This window comes from Microplitis demolitor, chromosome 1, assembly GCF_026212275.2.
Source record: "Microplitis demolitor isolate Queensland-Clemson2020A chromosome 1, iyMicDemo2.1a, whole genome shotgun sequence".
Classification (NCBI taxonomy): Eukaryota; Metazoa; Arthropoda; class Insecta; order Hymenoptera; family Braconidae; genus Microplitis; species Microplitis demolitor.
Window position 1 is genome coordinate 10564852 of NC_068545.1, and position 13624 is coordinate 10578475.

General features: G+C 30.2%; 2 protein-coding genes across 12 annotated transcripts in view; one reads left to right on the top strand and one right to left on the bottom strand.

Moving 5' to 3' along the window:
- Positions 1-2881, top strand: part of LOC103570417 (dystrobrevin beta) — a 156714-nt gene extending 153833 nt beyond the window's left edge. Inside the window, exons 17-18 of the transcript XR_008404454.1 lie at positions 1714-2025; positions 2101-2881. The gene's annotated coding sequence lies outside the window, so the exon portion shown is untranslated. The remainder of the gene's footprint in view (positions 1-1713; positions 2026-2100) is intronic.
- A 2994-nt stretch (positions 2882-5875) lies between these two features.
- LOC103570358 (reticulon-4-interacting protein 1 homolog, mitochondrial) overlaps positions 5876-13624 on the bottom strand; it is a 41838-nt gene continuing 34089 nt past the window's right edge. For all 11 annotated transcript variants that reach the window (XM_053741444.1, XM_053741437.1, XM_053741426.1 and 8 more), the window contains 3 exons: positions 8565-8671; positions 6152-6406; positions 5876-6072 (listed from right to left, as the gene is read on the bottom strand). In XM_053741444.1, the coding sequence (XP_053597419.1) occupies positions 6043-6072; positions 6152-6406; positions 8565-8671 (392 nt within the window). In that variant the 3' untranslated portion in view covers positions 5876-6042. The remainder of the gene's footprint in view (positions 6073-6151; positions 6407-8564; positions 8672-13624) is intronic.

A 13624-nucleotide genomic window follows, 5' to 3' on the forward strand; every position in this document is an offset into this window, starting at 1 on the left:
AATCAAATCAAAATTTCGATATCTCTTTTTTTTTTTTTTTTTTTTTTTCAAAAATATTTTTTCCGGATTGATGAATTTTACATCACCCGTATATCATACTGACGACATGGAATATCAAACAGACATCACATTTACGTCATGTATACGTCATTAGTTTTACATCATAATCTTACGCAAAAAAGTGCGAAATAATGAGTCACACCTGACTCATTCATGACTTATATCCCTAATAGCCACTTTAGCATGAAATTTCGAGTAATTCGATGTTGAAATTACCTGAAATCTGCTGCCCGAATTTGCCGACAATTTCACAGCAAAAGTTGAAAATAAAAATTTGCGATTAATTTTTCTTCAATTTAAAGGTAAAATTTTACGAAAAAAAATAGTTGATAATGTTTATTCTTACCATTTCAGAAGGTAAACAAATTTATACACGAAATTATCTACAATTTAAGGGTAAAAATATACTTAACAATTTTTCAAGTTAAATTAACGATAAATTGGTATAAAATTTGCCTGAAAATTTAAGACAACTTTTTTTCTAGTCAACTTTTGAAGTAAATTTGCATTCTAATTCGGGCAATAAATTTACTTCAAATTCAATGGCAAGTTGCATACAAATTGTCGTAAAAAATGGAAAAGTCTGAAGTTGACGGAAATTTTACGGAAAATTCAACGAAACTTTTGTACAGTAAACTTTTGCTCAAGCAAACCGTGCTATTAAGGTAGGCGCAGATTCATTTCAAAAATTTCTCTCACTATTTGCTCAATTTTCTGACCATAGTTCTTAAAATGGACAATACAACAAAATACAGTTTCCCAGGTATATTTGAGTGAGTACGCCCATGGACTACGTACCACTTTCAAAAGGTTTTTAAGCCTATGACAGTCATAAACACCTGCATGAAAACTAAAAAAGTTTGTAATTCAGAAGATTCGCGATCGGCATTAGTCATCGCTTACGTAAAATATTCAATATCGTTTTCTGTTTAAATACAAATTTAAATCAAATTCGTATCTTAATTAGATCTCGAGATAGACTGTGATGATAAATTATAAATTATAGCAATAATTTATAAAAAAAATTTTTTTTTTTTTGTGAATTCTATTCAGAATAAGTCTACTATACACTAAAAAAATCAGCGTAGCAACAGAACAATTATTTACAAAGTTAAAAACAATCAAATTTGGTGCTTGAATTTATACCCCCCCCCAAATACCACGTTTTTTAACCTTCAATTGTTTATATCTCGGGTAAAAAATTTTTTAGGTTTGTAAAATTTTGGATAAGCGTAGAAAAGACTTCAATCTACCGATCTATATACTTCACGTTTTAATGCGATTTTTTTAAACACAAGTTATTCATGTTTTAAATTTAAGGTCAATACTTTATGACCAGATTCTACGTCACTTCAATTATATAATAAACATACACATAGAATTGCATCTCAAAGTTCTTAGTAAAAACGTAGGTGCAGTTCAGAAGCTCCATGCGCGTAGGCTCTTTGCAATGTCTAAATCTGGACTGCATCGGCGACCTGAAAACTCTTCTGTACAATATTTCCGCTCCACGAAGGTTTACTTCATTTATCAAATATATTGATTCAATTAACTATCGCTGATGCGTAATATTTTAAGATTTATTTGGATCGTTATTTAAATAATTCAATAATTCTTATTTTTATCTTCTTAAGAAAACAAATTTTTTTTCAGATTTAAAAATCGGCCAGTTCTAACTATGAATGTTCGTGAAAAATTATGCATGCACAGAAAAAAAACTATTGGGTCAAAGAAGGAAGGCCAGAATTTTCTTCGATCAAGTATTGAATTTACTTGAATTTTAAATCGTCCGTTAATAAATCTTTTCTTAAGTCAAAAACACTTTTACGATTGAATGAAAATACTTCTTTATTAATTCAAGATACTTGATTTTCTTAATTGAAGAAAAATGTTGTTTATTCAAGATTTGTTATTTACTTGTATTAAGAGTGTACTTATTTATTTGAAATTAATACATTTATTAAGGTAAATAATTTTTTTTTTAAACAAGAACCTTAATTTCCTTCATTCAATAACAATATCTTTTAATTGCCCTGATAGCACGAGTTGATCGTGAAAAAGTTGGTCATTCATTAGTTTCTGACCAACTTGACGACAAGTTGTCAACAACTTTAGATTTTGCAACTTTTGGCTACAAGTTACCGCCAACTTTCTGAGAAAGTTGGCGTCAGTATGGAGCCGCAACTAGAATGCAAGTTTTTGAGAAAATTGAAAGTAAACTTACCGTCAACTTATGATCACCAACTTTTGCAAGCAACTTTTGCCACCAACTTTCTCAGAAAATGTCTATCAACTATTGGAGGTACCAACTGTTGGTGGTCAACTTAGTGTCCAGTTGCAGCTGCAAGTTTCTCGTCAGTTTCTTGCCAACTTGGCCCCTGATAACACGAGTTGATCGAGAAAAAGTTGGTCATTCATTAGTTTCCGACCAACTTGACGACAAGTTATCGACAACTTCAGCTTTTGCAACTTTTGGCTACAAGTTACCGCCAACTTTCTCAGAAAGTTGGCGGCAGTATGGAGCCGCAACTGGAATGCAAGTTTTTGAGGAAATTGAAAGTAAACTTACCGTCAACTTATGATCACCAACTTTTACAAGCAACTTTTGCCACCAACTTTCTCAGAAAGTGATAGTCAACTTTTTGGATTTACAACTTTTGCCACCAACTTTCTCAGAAAATGTCCATTAACTATTGGAGGTACCAACTGTTGGCGATCAACTTGGTTCCAGTTGCGGCTGCAAGTTTCTCGTCAGTTTCTCGCCAACTTGGCTATCAGGGTAAAGAAAATTATGTTTTTAAGGAATAAATTCTAATTTACTCTCTCTTTCTCACACTAGCCACAGTAAATGGATACCGAGTCTACATTTTTTATTGAAACAAATTAAAATTAAATAATTGAATTATATTATTATAATAAATTAATGAATTTATGTAATTAAATAATATTAAGTAAATTTGTAATTTTTTTCTAAACGAATTTTTTTTTACTAAAAATTTTATTATTTTTATATCGAAATTGTTTTATGAAAGATTCATATAATCTGTTTAGTATTTTGCTAAAATGTAACATTTTTCCAAATTATTGGCAATAATATTTTTATTCTAAATTATGTGTTTAAGATTGAATAATATGACTGACCGTAAGGCCAGAATGTAGCTTAATAGTAGAGGTGGGTAGTTCCGGACATGTATAGTTCCATGAACTATGTCTTTTGTCGGATACGTATCCGGTCGTTCCTCAAAATTCACTTAGTATGCTCACTAGTTCTCTTTTTCGCGCCACTGTCATCATTACCAACAAGCAGTCAAGCAGCAGAATAATTTTTGATTGGTGATTTTTTATGGAATTTTGAGTTGAATAACAATCATAATTCATTCTCTATTTAGTATAAAATAATATAGTTCGCCGTGAATGCGTCTTAAACACGTAGGTCGCATAGCATTATGTTGTGTATACTGAAATATTTTGTATGTATACGTTCTAAATACTGAACCTTCATGAGAATTAAAAACATTAAATAGTTCCACGGATATGATTCCAGGAACTAGTTCCTTTTCGCTCCGGAAACGTTCCAGGTTCAATCCGGAATGTTCCCGGAACTACCCACCTCTACTTAATAGATGTGGGCAAAGTAAATGTAACCCGGCAAAGGTTGGGATGGCTTAGTTGGTAAATCTCTCGCGCGACGCAGAATCGGTCTAAGTCGATTTCTATGTTAAGCGATAATTGTTTTTTTCAATTTGTTACAATAATATAACTCATTGAGAAACTTCCTATCCCTTATAAATGCTCTGATAAAGTATTTATCTGCTTCACAGCATTGTTAATAATAATAACATTAAAAAGTTTGAATATTATTAACAACTAAATTTTAAACCGAAAAATAATTTTTTCGATAAAAAATAAAAAGTTTATAAGCTCAATAAATTTGTTTGCTTACCTAAAGAGATTTATTTCTTAACTGAAATTATTTTTTTGTTTGCGACAAAAAAAAATTTCTTGGCCCAAGAAAGTTTTTTCAAAAGTTATTACTCTTAACCCAAAAACATTTTCGTTTTAGCTCAAGACAGTTTTTTTCAACTTAACAAGATAGAAGCATTTTGGAGCAAAAAAACTAAATTTCCTTGAGAGAAGAACATTTTCTTGAAACAAAATAAAAACATTTTGGAACAAGAGACTGAATTTTCTTGAGAGAAGAACATTTTCTATGATAAAGATCGAATCAATTACATCAAGAAATTGAATTTTCTCGAAAGAAAGAAAATTACTTTGAAAAAAGACAAACTTCTCAAACCAAAATGCACATTTATTAAAGCAACAAAAAAAAGTTCTGAAAGCAAGAAACTTTTCTAAAGACAAGAAATGATTTTTCTTTATTCAAGAATAAAATTATGAAAAAAATAATTTACTTGAACCAAGTAAATCTTTTTTTCTGTGTAAATAAATATGTTCATGCATAAAATATCTTTTAAATACCCTCGCGGTTTTCATGATATGAATTTTATTACGGTATTTCTACAAGGCTTACACTGCATTTATACGGAACTTTTACGATATTTATACCGTAATGATACGATATTACTACTGTATTAAAAACAGCCATCCGGCCTTACCCGGAATGGAAAGCTAATAGTGATCTTGTTGTCAAAACTACAGAAGATTTTAACAATTAGATTTTCAACGGATTTCCATCGAATAGGGTCGAGATTATTTCCATATTTTGATTTGCTAAATGCTTTAACCTCGATCAAATCGAGTAAGTTCTTAAGGGTCAACAATCCATTCTCAAGATCTACGATCTTCACCTTATCTCTCGGAGTAGCTTTTGTGAAAATGTGAAAAACATGGGTGTCTTTATCTTGAAAAGTGAGGGCATCACCCAGGTGGAAAGTATACTGGGTCATTTCTGTTGTCGTGAATTCATTGTGGCTCAGAAGATTTTTGCCAGTAGCAGAAGTTATTTTCCATTCAACTTGGAGAAGTTTAATTAGATTATCCTTTCGCATTAAACGATAATCTTTAGTGTGAATGGAAATAGGGTTAGGAAGTTTTAAAGAGTTAGGTCTATCGATGATCTTACATATTTTGATTTTAGAAGAAATTTCGTTAGTGCCAAGAGAATCTACTATGTTTACTTTGGAAATCGTCGTATCTCCATCAGGTGACACTTTTCGTTTCCTTTTTCTAACAGGCATCCCGGCCTCCGTCATGTACCCCGCAGTACCTCCTTGAAATGGTATCAACCCGAATATCGGTGAAGGCGGATCGAAAACCAACAAGGTTATCACTGCACAGACCATATTTTTCAACTTCCCTACTAGTCTCCAGACCGGTTGCCGAAGCAGGGTCAACCCGGGCGACTCGATGATGAGTAACTGTATGCCTCCAGAAATCCCACCCTGAGCAACTTTCTTTAAATGAATCGGTTTCGTAGTTGTCGTCACTGTCGTCATTATGTTTTGATTCACGTTCTTGATCTATAGGAGCAGAATCGTCTGACCTCCTTCGGGTCATGTTCAGTATTCCCATGCATGAAGAAAACGGAGCAAACCTGTTCTTGAATTATTGATCTACATGCTTCTTGAATAAAAAAATTTCAAAGTTGTTTGAATGAGTATTAAAATTGAAATAAAAAATCTAAAGATTGGTCTAAACGGAACTCTTTGGCTCGAAGATATCTGTCATCATGTGAAACTGTTGAAAAAATTGAATCAGGCAAGGAATGGTGAGGTCGAATTTGATCTAGGTAGACATATTCAAATTCGATCATATTTTCTCAGATACCCATAAGGATAAAAGTAAAACAAGTAAATTTTATAAGAGAATTATTTATTATGTTTGATTATACTTCTATTCCGGAAAATATAAGAATTACTCGTTTACTTCTTTTGTTATTAAAAAAAAATACTTCGTTATTCTTGAAATGATGCAAGCTCGGATATTAAATTTTTCAATACATTAATTGGGATCAATTATTTTTCATTGGGCGAGAACAGAGTAAAATTTAGGCTGAAAAAAATAATTATTAATAGTTTAGAGTGAGCAATGTTGTTATTATTTTCTTTTATTCAATCTAGAAAAAGCTCACCTCATCGTGTTTTTCATCTTTGTTACTTTCATCGTCATCACCTGAACTATCACCACCTGAGCTGTCTGCTAATTGTCCTGATTGCTCCAAAATATTGTAATTGTCAATCGCAGTTAAAGAAGTCTTCACTTTGTTTGCATCGTCATAGCACTGTAAACATACTCTAACAGCTTTTCCATTTCCTTGGCCTGGCAAAAATAATTTTTTATTACTGCAAGGGCCACAAACTACAGCACCGCATTGACGGCAATGATGCTACGAAAGAAAAAAAATATAATAATAATAATAATAATAATAATAATAATAATAATAATAATGATAATAATGATAATAATAATGATAATAATAATAATAATAATAATAATAATAATAATAATGATAATAATGATAATAATAATGATAATAATAATAATAATAATAATAATAATAATAATAATAATAATAATAATAATAATAATGATAATAATGATAATAATAATGATAATAATAATGATGATAATAATAATAATAATAATAATGATAATAATAATAATAATAATAATGATAATGATAATGATAATGACAATGATAATGATAATGATAATAATAATGATAATGATAATGATAATGATAATAATAATAATAATAATGATAATGATAATAATAATAATAATAATAATAATAATAATAATAATAATAATAATAATAATAATAATAATAATAATGATAATGATAATGATAATGATAATGATAATAATAATAATAATAATGTTAATGATAATGATAATGATAATGATAATGATAATAATAATAATAATAATAATTTAAAAGTCAAAAATTTAAACATCTAAAAATAAAACATGGCTTAAAATTAAATAGAATTCTACCAAAAGATGATAGCAAGATTGGAACACTTGCTACACCACCATCATCATCTAAGAATTCACTATCATTTATTCAACATCCTTTTATCAGTCTAAAGTAGAATATACTTGCATCAACTTTACTGATGAGCCCAGCAAGTATATTCGGGGCGAAACCGATTATAATAAAATTATCATCTATGAACTAAAGTATGATATTACAGTGCGTATTTGGCTAGAGGACTTATCCACATGTAACAAAATAATACTTAGACTAAGTTCGAAATAAATGTTCCTTAATGGAACCGACCAGTCTAGCCAATGTTCCGTAAATAAATAAAAATACCCTGGTCAAAAATTTAAAAAAATTTAAACATCTAAAAATAATAATAATAATAATAATAATAATAATAATAATAATAATAATAATAATAATAATAATAATAACGGGAAAAAAACTTCAATGCAAATAACATGTAATCTCAGGTAACACCTGCTTGTGCGAGATTCTGGTGCCTATGTCTAAAGCAAAATTCCTGGTCATAAGTATCTTTTTCTACGTATGAGTCTTGCGTAAGATTATCTAGCAAGAAATCGTCATCAAGACTCGTGCATGACTTGCTCAAAAGATTGTACACAAGAATATTGAAGATACCTTAGATACGATGCAGTTGAAAAGTTTCTAGCGCATTTCGTGCACCAATAACTTACGCATAGTTTGCTTAAGATCTGCTCAAGGATCAAGCTCGATTTTTTTCGAACAGATGTCTCTCTCACTATATATTGTGATAGAGACAGCTTTTTCGAAAAATTGACCATGAGGCTTGAGCAAATCTTGAGTAAGCCATGCGAAACTATTTTTAGCATGCTGCTGGCACCAGTCTTGCTCTAGAATTGAGCTATAATCTGGCACGAATTTCTTGTGCAAGGCTTGCACTAGACTTGCTATTGAAATCTGGCCACAAGTATCTACAGTAAGACACATCGGTAGGAAAAAACACTAATGTCAATCAAACTTGAGACCAGGCTTGCTCAAGCCTTGAACAAAATTGTTATATGGGATATTATTTTATTTTCTAGTAGTTTAGGTATACTTCAATCAGATACGAATTATGTGGCCAGTAATTGATCGTAAAAAAAAATTTCGAAATCAATTTATGCGATAAGCCTATTCTGGAATTTTAATTGGTTTTCGTACTTTAATAGCTCAAATACATTGTTTGGCAATGACTGACATTCATTTAATTTAGATGAAGTATCAGTTGTAGATAATGAAAACCAGGAACTGAACAATAATGTTTAACTAAATATTCTTTCTTTTTATTGTAATTGTTTTGGCTCTTTGTCCTAAAGATTATTTTTGGAACTGAAGGTTGTTTTTTAGACACAGACATTGTTACCATATTTATTTTTCCTTTACAAGAACGAATCTTTCAGACGATAAAAATTAATTCGAATATTCAATTCAGACCTCACTTTTTACGACTGGTTTTTATCCATACACGATTATGTTTGAAAGCCATTTCAGCAATCAAAAAATACGACTTACTATTATGTACAAGAATAGTTACCCGTCGATTTAAAACAGTAAATTGCGTTTTATTGCAATGCATGCAGATAGTTGCTTCATTGTCTGGCACCCAAACGGCAGCATGTACTTCAACTGGCTTTTTTCCACCTAGAAATGAAGACACCTATGATTATTATTGTGAGGATTATCATCATGTCGGCCAATACATAAAATTAAAACTACGAGGGAAATCACCATGCCAGTGTATGTAAAAACAAATGCTTGGATTCGATAAGAATGAATCTATAGTGGATGTTGGTTCAGTTTCACACGCTAAGAATCATATTGATCTTAAGAAAACGTTATTGAGAGGCTAAGTCAATTATTAACTATTTTTAATATACTGTTCATTACATAACAGTAGAAAAAGAGGACGCTTGCAACAGGTATATCCCAAAAACAGGTGAGATGACGGTTTTACAAAGAAGTGGACATTATAAAACAACGGTACCAATATAAACTCATTGTTCAATTGAATTTTGTTGACTGGGCTCATATTGTTGGAAATATACGCGAAAACGCTAAGTACTGTGCAACACCGTGCGCATGACTATTAGAACAAATTCATAATTCTTCCTACGCTCTATGTGTGTGTGACAAAAAAATTATCTTATATTATGATTTGTTAATAAATCTATCTGTTCAAAAGTTATTTCAGCTTGAAGTCAAATTGATAGTAAATTTTGAGATCTTTTTACTTTTCCGACGAAACTATCAGACTTTTTAAAAAATGTCATAGCATCTTAGGATATTTTTATAAAATTTTTCAAAATTTCGCAATGTTGTCTAGTTATTTCCATTTTAATATCAAGCTCTTGAAATTGATCAGAACACTATTTTTTTTAAGAGCTTCACATTAAAATGAGAGTCACTAGAAAGCAATGCGGAGTTTTAACAAATTTAATCAAATAATATTTTATGAAAATATTTCATCTTAATATACTATGAAATTTTGTGATAAGTCTGATAGTTTCACCAAAAAAGTAAAAAGATCTCAAAATTTCCTTTAAATTCGACTTCAAGCTGAATTTTTGAACGGATGAATTTATCAAAAAATGACAAAAAGACTTTTTTGTAGAGCATTCAACTACCTACAAAAATATCTCTGCAAATTTTTTCTACGACACATCATTAGCTAGCTATAAGAATCTGAAGAAAGCAAAGAAAATTTTATTTATGTTATTGTTGAGGAAAATAGAAAAGTGCGATGCGGAACCTCTTAAGGAGGTTCGATAACCATTGTCTTTTTTGAGGATCTCATGGATTTTTTATTGTATTTTTGCAAGATTACAACTCCTACCCACCAAAATTTCATTAACAGAATATATTATGGATTGACTTACTTTTAGGAAATAACACAATATATCTTCATTATAATTGCATTGAATCATAAAAAAAAATTTTTGTAATAAAATAATTTTTATTTAATGAAATAAGTGATTAAAAAATAAACGCGGAAGTATGGTAACAGCACGCTAGTGTTTAGTAATTTTTTGTGCATTAATGTTGGTCACAAGGTTTATTACTAGCTAAAGCTCAGGTCTAACACGAGTACTATGTGTTAGTGTGTATTAGTGAGTAAAAAGAAAAGAATGTCAGCTGGTTTTTGTTTTTATTAATTACGGAAGAAAGTAATATTAAAAAGAGGAAATATTGGAAAGGTAAATTAGTATCAGAAGCTGTTTATAAAAAACGTTTAAAACTATAGAAAAGTGACAAAAAAGCAAAAAAGAAGTTTACACTCTAGACGAAGTAGAGGTTAAGCACAGTCAAAATGATACGCTCGAAAGTTTAATACGCTACCCGTTTGTCGGGTTTTGGGTAAAAATAGTATATTACACTACAAGGGCAGAAAGTTGGAGATTCCTGCACTGCGCGTCATGTTTCCGAGGCGAAGCCGAGGTCATCAGACGTGCAGTTCAGGGCCTTTCAACTTTCTGTCCATGTAGTGTATACTATTTTTCTTTATACCCGGACGAAAGTACATTGACTAATCAAAAATGTATAAATTACATAACTACGTTTTAGCATGTATTGATGCCTGCCCTGACATTTGCGGTACGAGCGAAGCGAGTGCTGCTGGTTGGAGGGCAGGCATCAAATACATCTACAAAAAAAGTTTGGAAAATCCAAAAGTGCACGACTCATAATCCTCATTTATTATGAAATAATAAAATTAAAATTCAGGCTTACCAATTAGCAATAATACCAAAAAAAAAACAGCTGTACTAGGACGGTTATCCGCAAGCGCCTCTGGTGGAATAAATGTACGTATAATGTATAGATATATCACCATCCATGTTAATTTTACATAGATATATAGATATAGTTGTACAGCCTTTTTTATTCTTTTATTAATTGTAATTAAACGACACTGAGTTACCGAGCCATTTGCAATAGGGAACCTACAAATCTTTCAAAGAATTAAAAAAAAAAAAATTTGATTTAGTTACTGGATTTTTTCGCAAGTTATCGTATCTATCGGTTTTATACTTGACGGGCAGAAAATTTTTTTTTTAATATTTTGATGTTTTTTCGGTTTTTATTGAACTAAATAAATTTTTGAAAAGTATGGAATTAATCTCCATTAAATTATCTTCAAAATAGTATGCAACATATCTTAATTCCGTGAACTAACAAAGGTATAGTAATTGAAATAGTTGCCGAAGTGAGACGAAAAAAATTTTTCGATCGTAAAACACTCTCATGCTTCGCATCATGAGTCGTGCAAAAATTATCATTACACATGGTTAAAAAGAATAATTATGATCCTAAAGTTAATAGACAATTAACAATTTACGGTTTTATTATTTTTTTTTTTTCAAAAATCAATTACAAAAAAATAAAAACTAAAAATATGCACTTGTAGGAAATTAAAAAAACTGTAGACTCAACTCTTTAAATAATTTTTTTATTCATAATTTATCGTTGGAAAAAATTTAACAATTTCTAGACGTCAGCTAACTTCAGTATCATAAATAATTCCTAATTTTTTTTCAAATTATTAAATTTATTAAAAATAATTTTTTAGTTTTTATTAATCTTTAGTAAATTTTACTTTTTTAAAAATACAGACATAAAATTTAAAATTAATTGTAAACAAGTTTTGAGGTTATCAATACGAGCGAGAGTGTCAGCAAATCTTGTCAAAGTGACGATAGTATACGTATAACCAGTAACAGTTGAGCCAGTGCACGCAAGAAAACTCTTTCGTCCCGCTATTGCTTTCTTTCGGCCTGCTGTTATACATGGCGCGCGAGTAATCCCAGCACGGCACGAATGTTAGACTTTCTGCCGTGAACTCGAGGCTAAAAGTGCGTACTTTCGGCCGAGGTATAAAGAAAATGAAATTTCTGTCAAAAAACGAATAGTCGTAACGATACACCTCTTAATATCAATATTAAGTGCTCAAATTTGTACATTAATTTTTTTTGCTCACTAGTTCTGAAATCAATTATCATTAAATCAAGGATTGAATGCAATAGTCTAATCAATCCGAGCTATTCATCACACAATACATTTTTTTTGTATTTTTAATATATCATGTATACTACTTTGTTATTATATAGTGTCAATTATACTATTATTATTATATAATACTATATAATATATATTATATATATTATATATATATAATATATATTATATATATTATATAATACCATGCACTGAAAAAAAAAATTTGCTATAATAACAAAAATCAAGATTACGCAGCTATTTGTTATGATAGCAAAACTTTACTTGGTTAATGCAACGAAGTGACATTTGTTGCGGTAAGTACAGTGAAGTTACTGTTGTAGCAATTGATGTGTTGAGGAAAAATTTTTCGAATACGCATAGAATTTTGTGCTTTAATTAGATAAACAACATCATTAAGAATTCATCACGAGTTTTGGATTTCGGACATAAACTGTGTTTGAAAATTGTAGCGAAAATATTAAACGCTATTTGTTTTGAAAAGTATACTAATATGTCTAAGTATAGTTAGAAGTGGGCGCCTTGAAGAAGTGATTTTCTTGACTCAAGAGAATATATTGCGACGCGATAATATCTTAGGTGAAGTTGAATTTTCTCGAGTCATGAAATCCTTATAAAACCTAATTTAATATTTAGCTCAACGCATGCCATTTGTTATAACGGCAACTTCACTTTACTTACCATAAAAAATGTTACTTCGTTGTGTTGACCAAGATGGATTTGTTATCTTAACAAATATCTGTGTAATATTAACTTTTGTTAACGTAACAAATTTTTTTAACTTCCCGCTAAGAAAATCGACGATTTTCAAAAATTTCGGGAAGTTATTGTTTTCACCCCGATTTTCGAAAATCGAGTATTCATCAGATGTCGACGTTTTGAGGTCCTAGGAAGCTATTCTGACTATTTTCAGAATGATGTCCGAGTGTGTGTGTGTGTACTCTTTGTAACTTTTGAACTAATGAATCGATTTGGATGGTTGATGTGGCAATCGAAAGAGCTTGTTGGCCATCAACTTTCCTGAAAATTTCAGATTATTTGATCGAATAGACTCGAAAATATTTGCGAATTACGAAAAAAAAAAATTATTTTTTTTTAGTTTTTTATTGATTTCTCAGAAACGACTCATACGATCGACTTCAAAATCTAATCAGCTCTAGTACTCAATAAAACGCATCGATTGCCACCTCAAACATCAAAATCGGATAATTCGTTCGAGAGTTTTCGAAGGAGAAAGGATTGGTGAAAAACGGTTTTTTCTAAATATTTTCGAAACGACTGACGCGATCGATTTCAAATTTTAATCAGCTCTAGAATTCAATAAAACGCGCCGATTGCCACGTCAGCTATCAAAATCGATTGATTAGTTCAAAAGATATCGGCGTTGAAAAGTTAAAAAAATAACATTTTATGTTATTTTTTCCGGATAAATCATAATATAACGTACTAAAATGTGCCTGTGTAAAATGAGCGAATAAACTTATTGGATCTGGTTTAGGCGAGGTTACTTAAACAATTAAAAATTACTCAGATTTTATCACAAAATAAATTATAGATTTATTTACACTTATTTACACTTAAAAA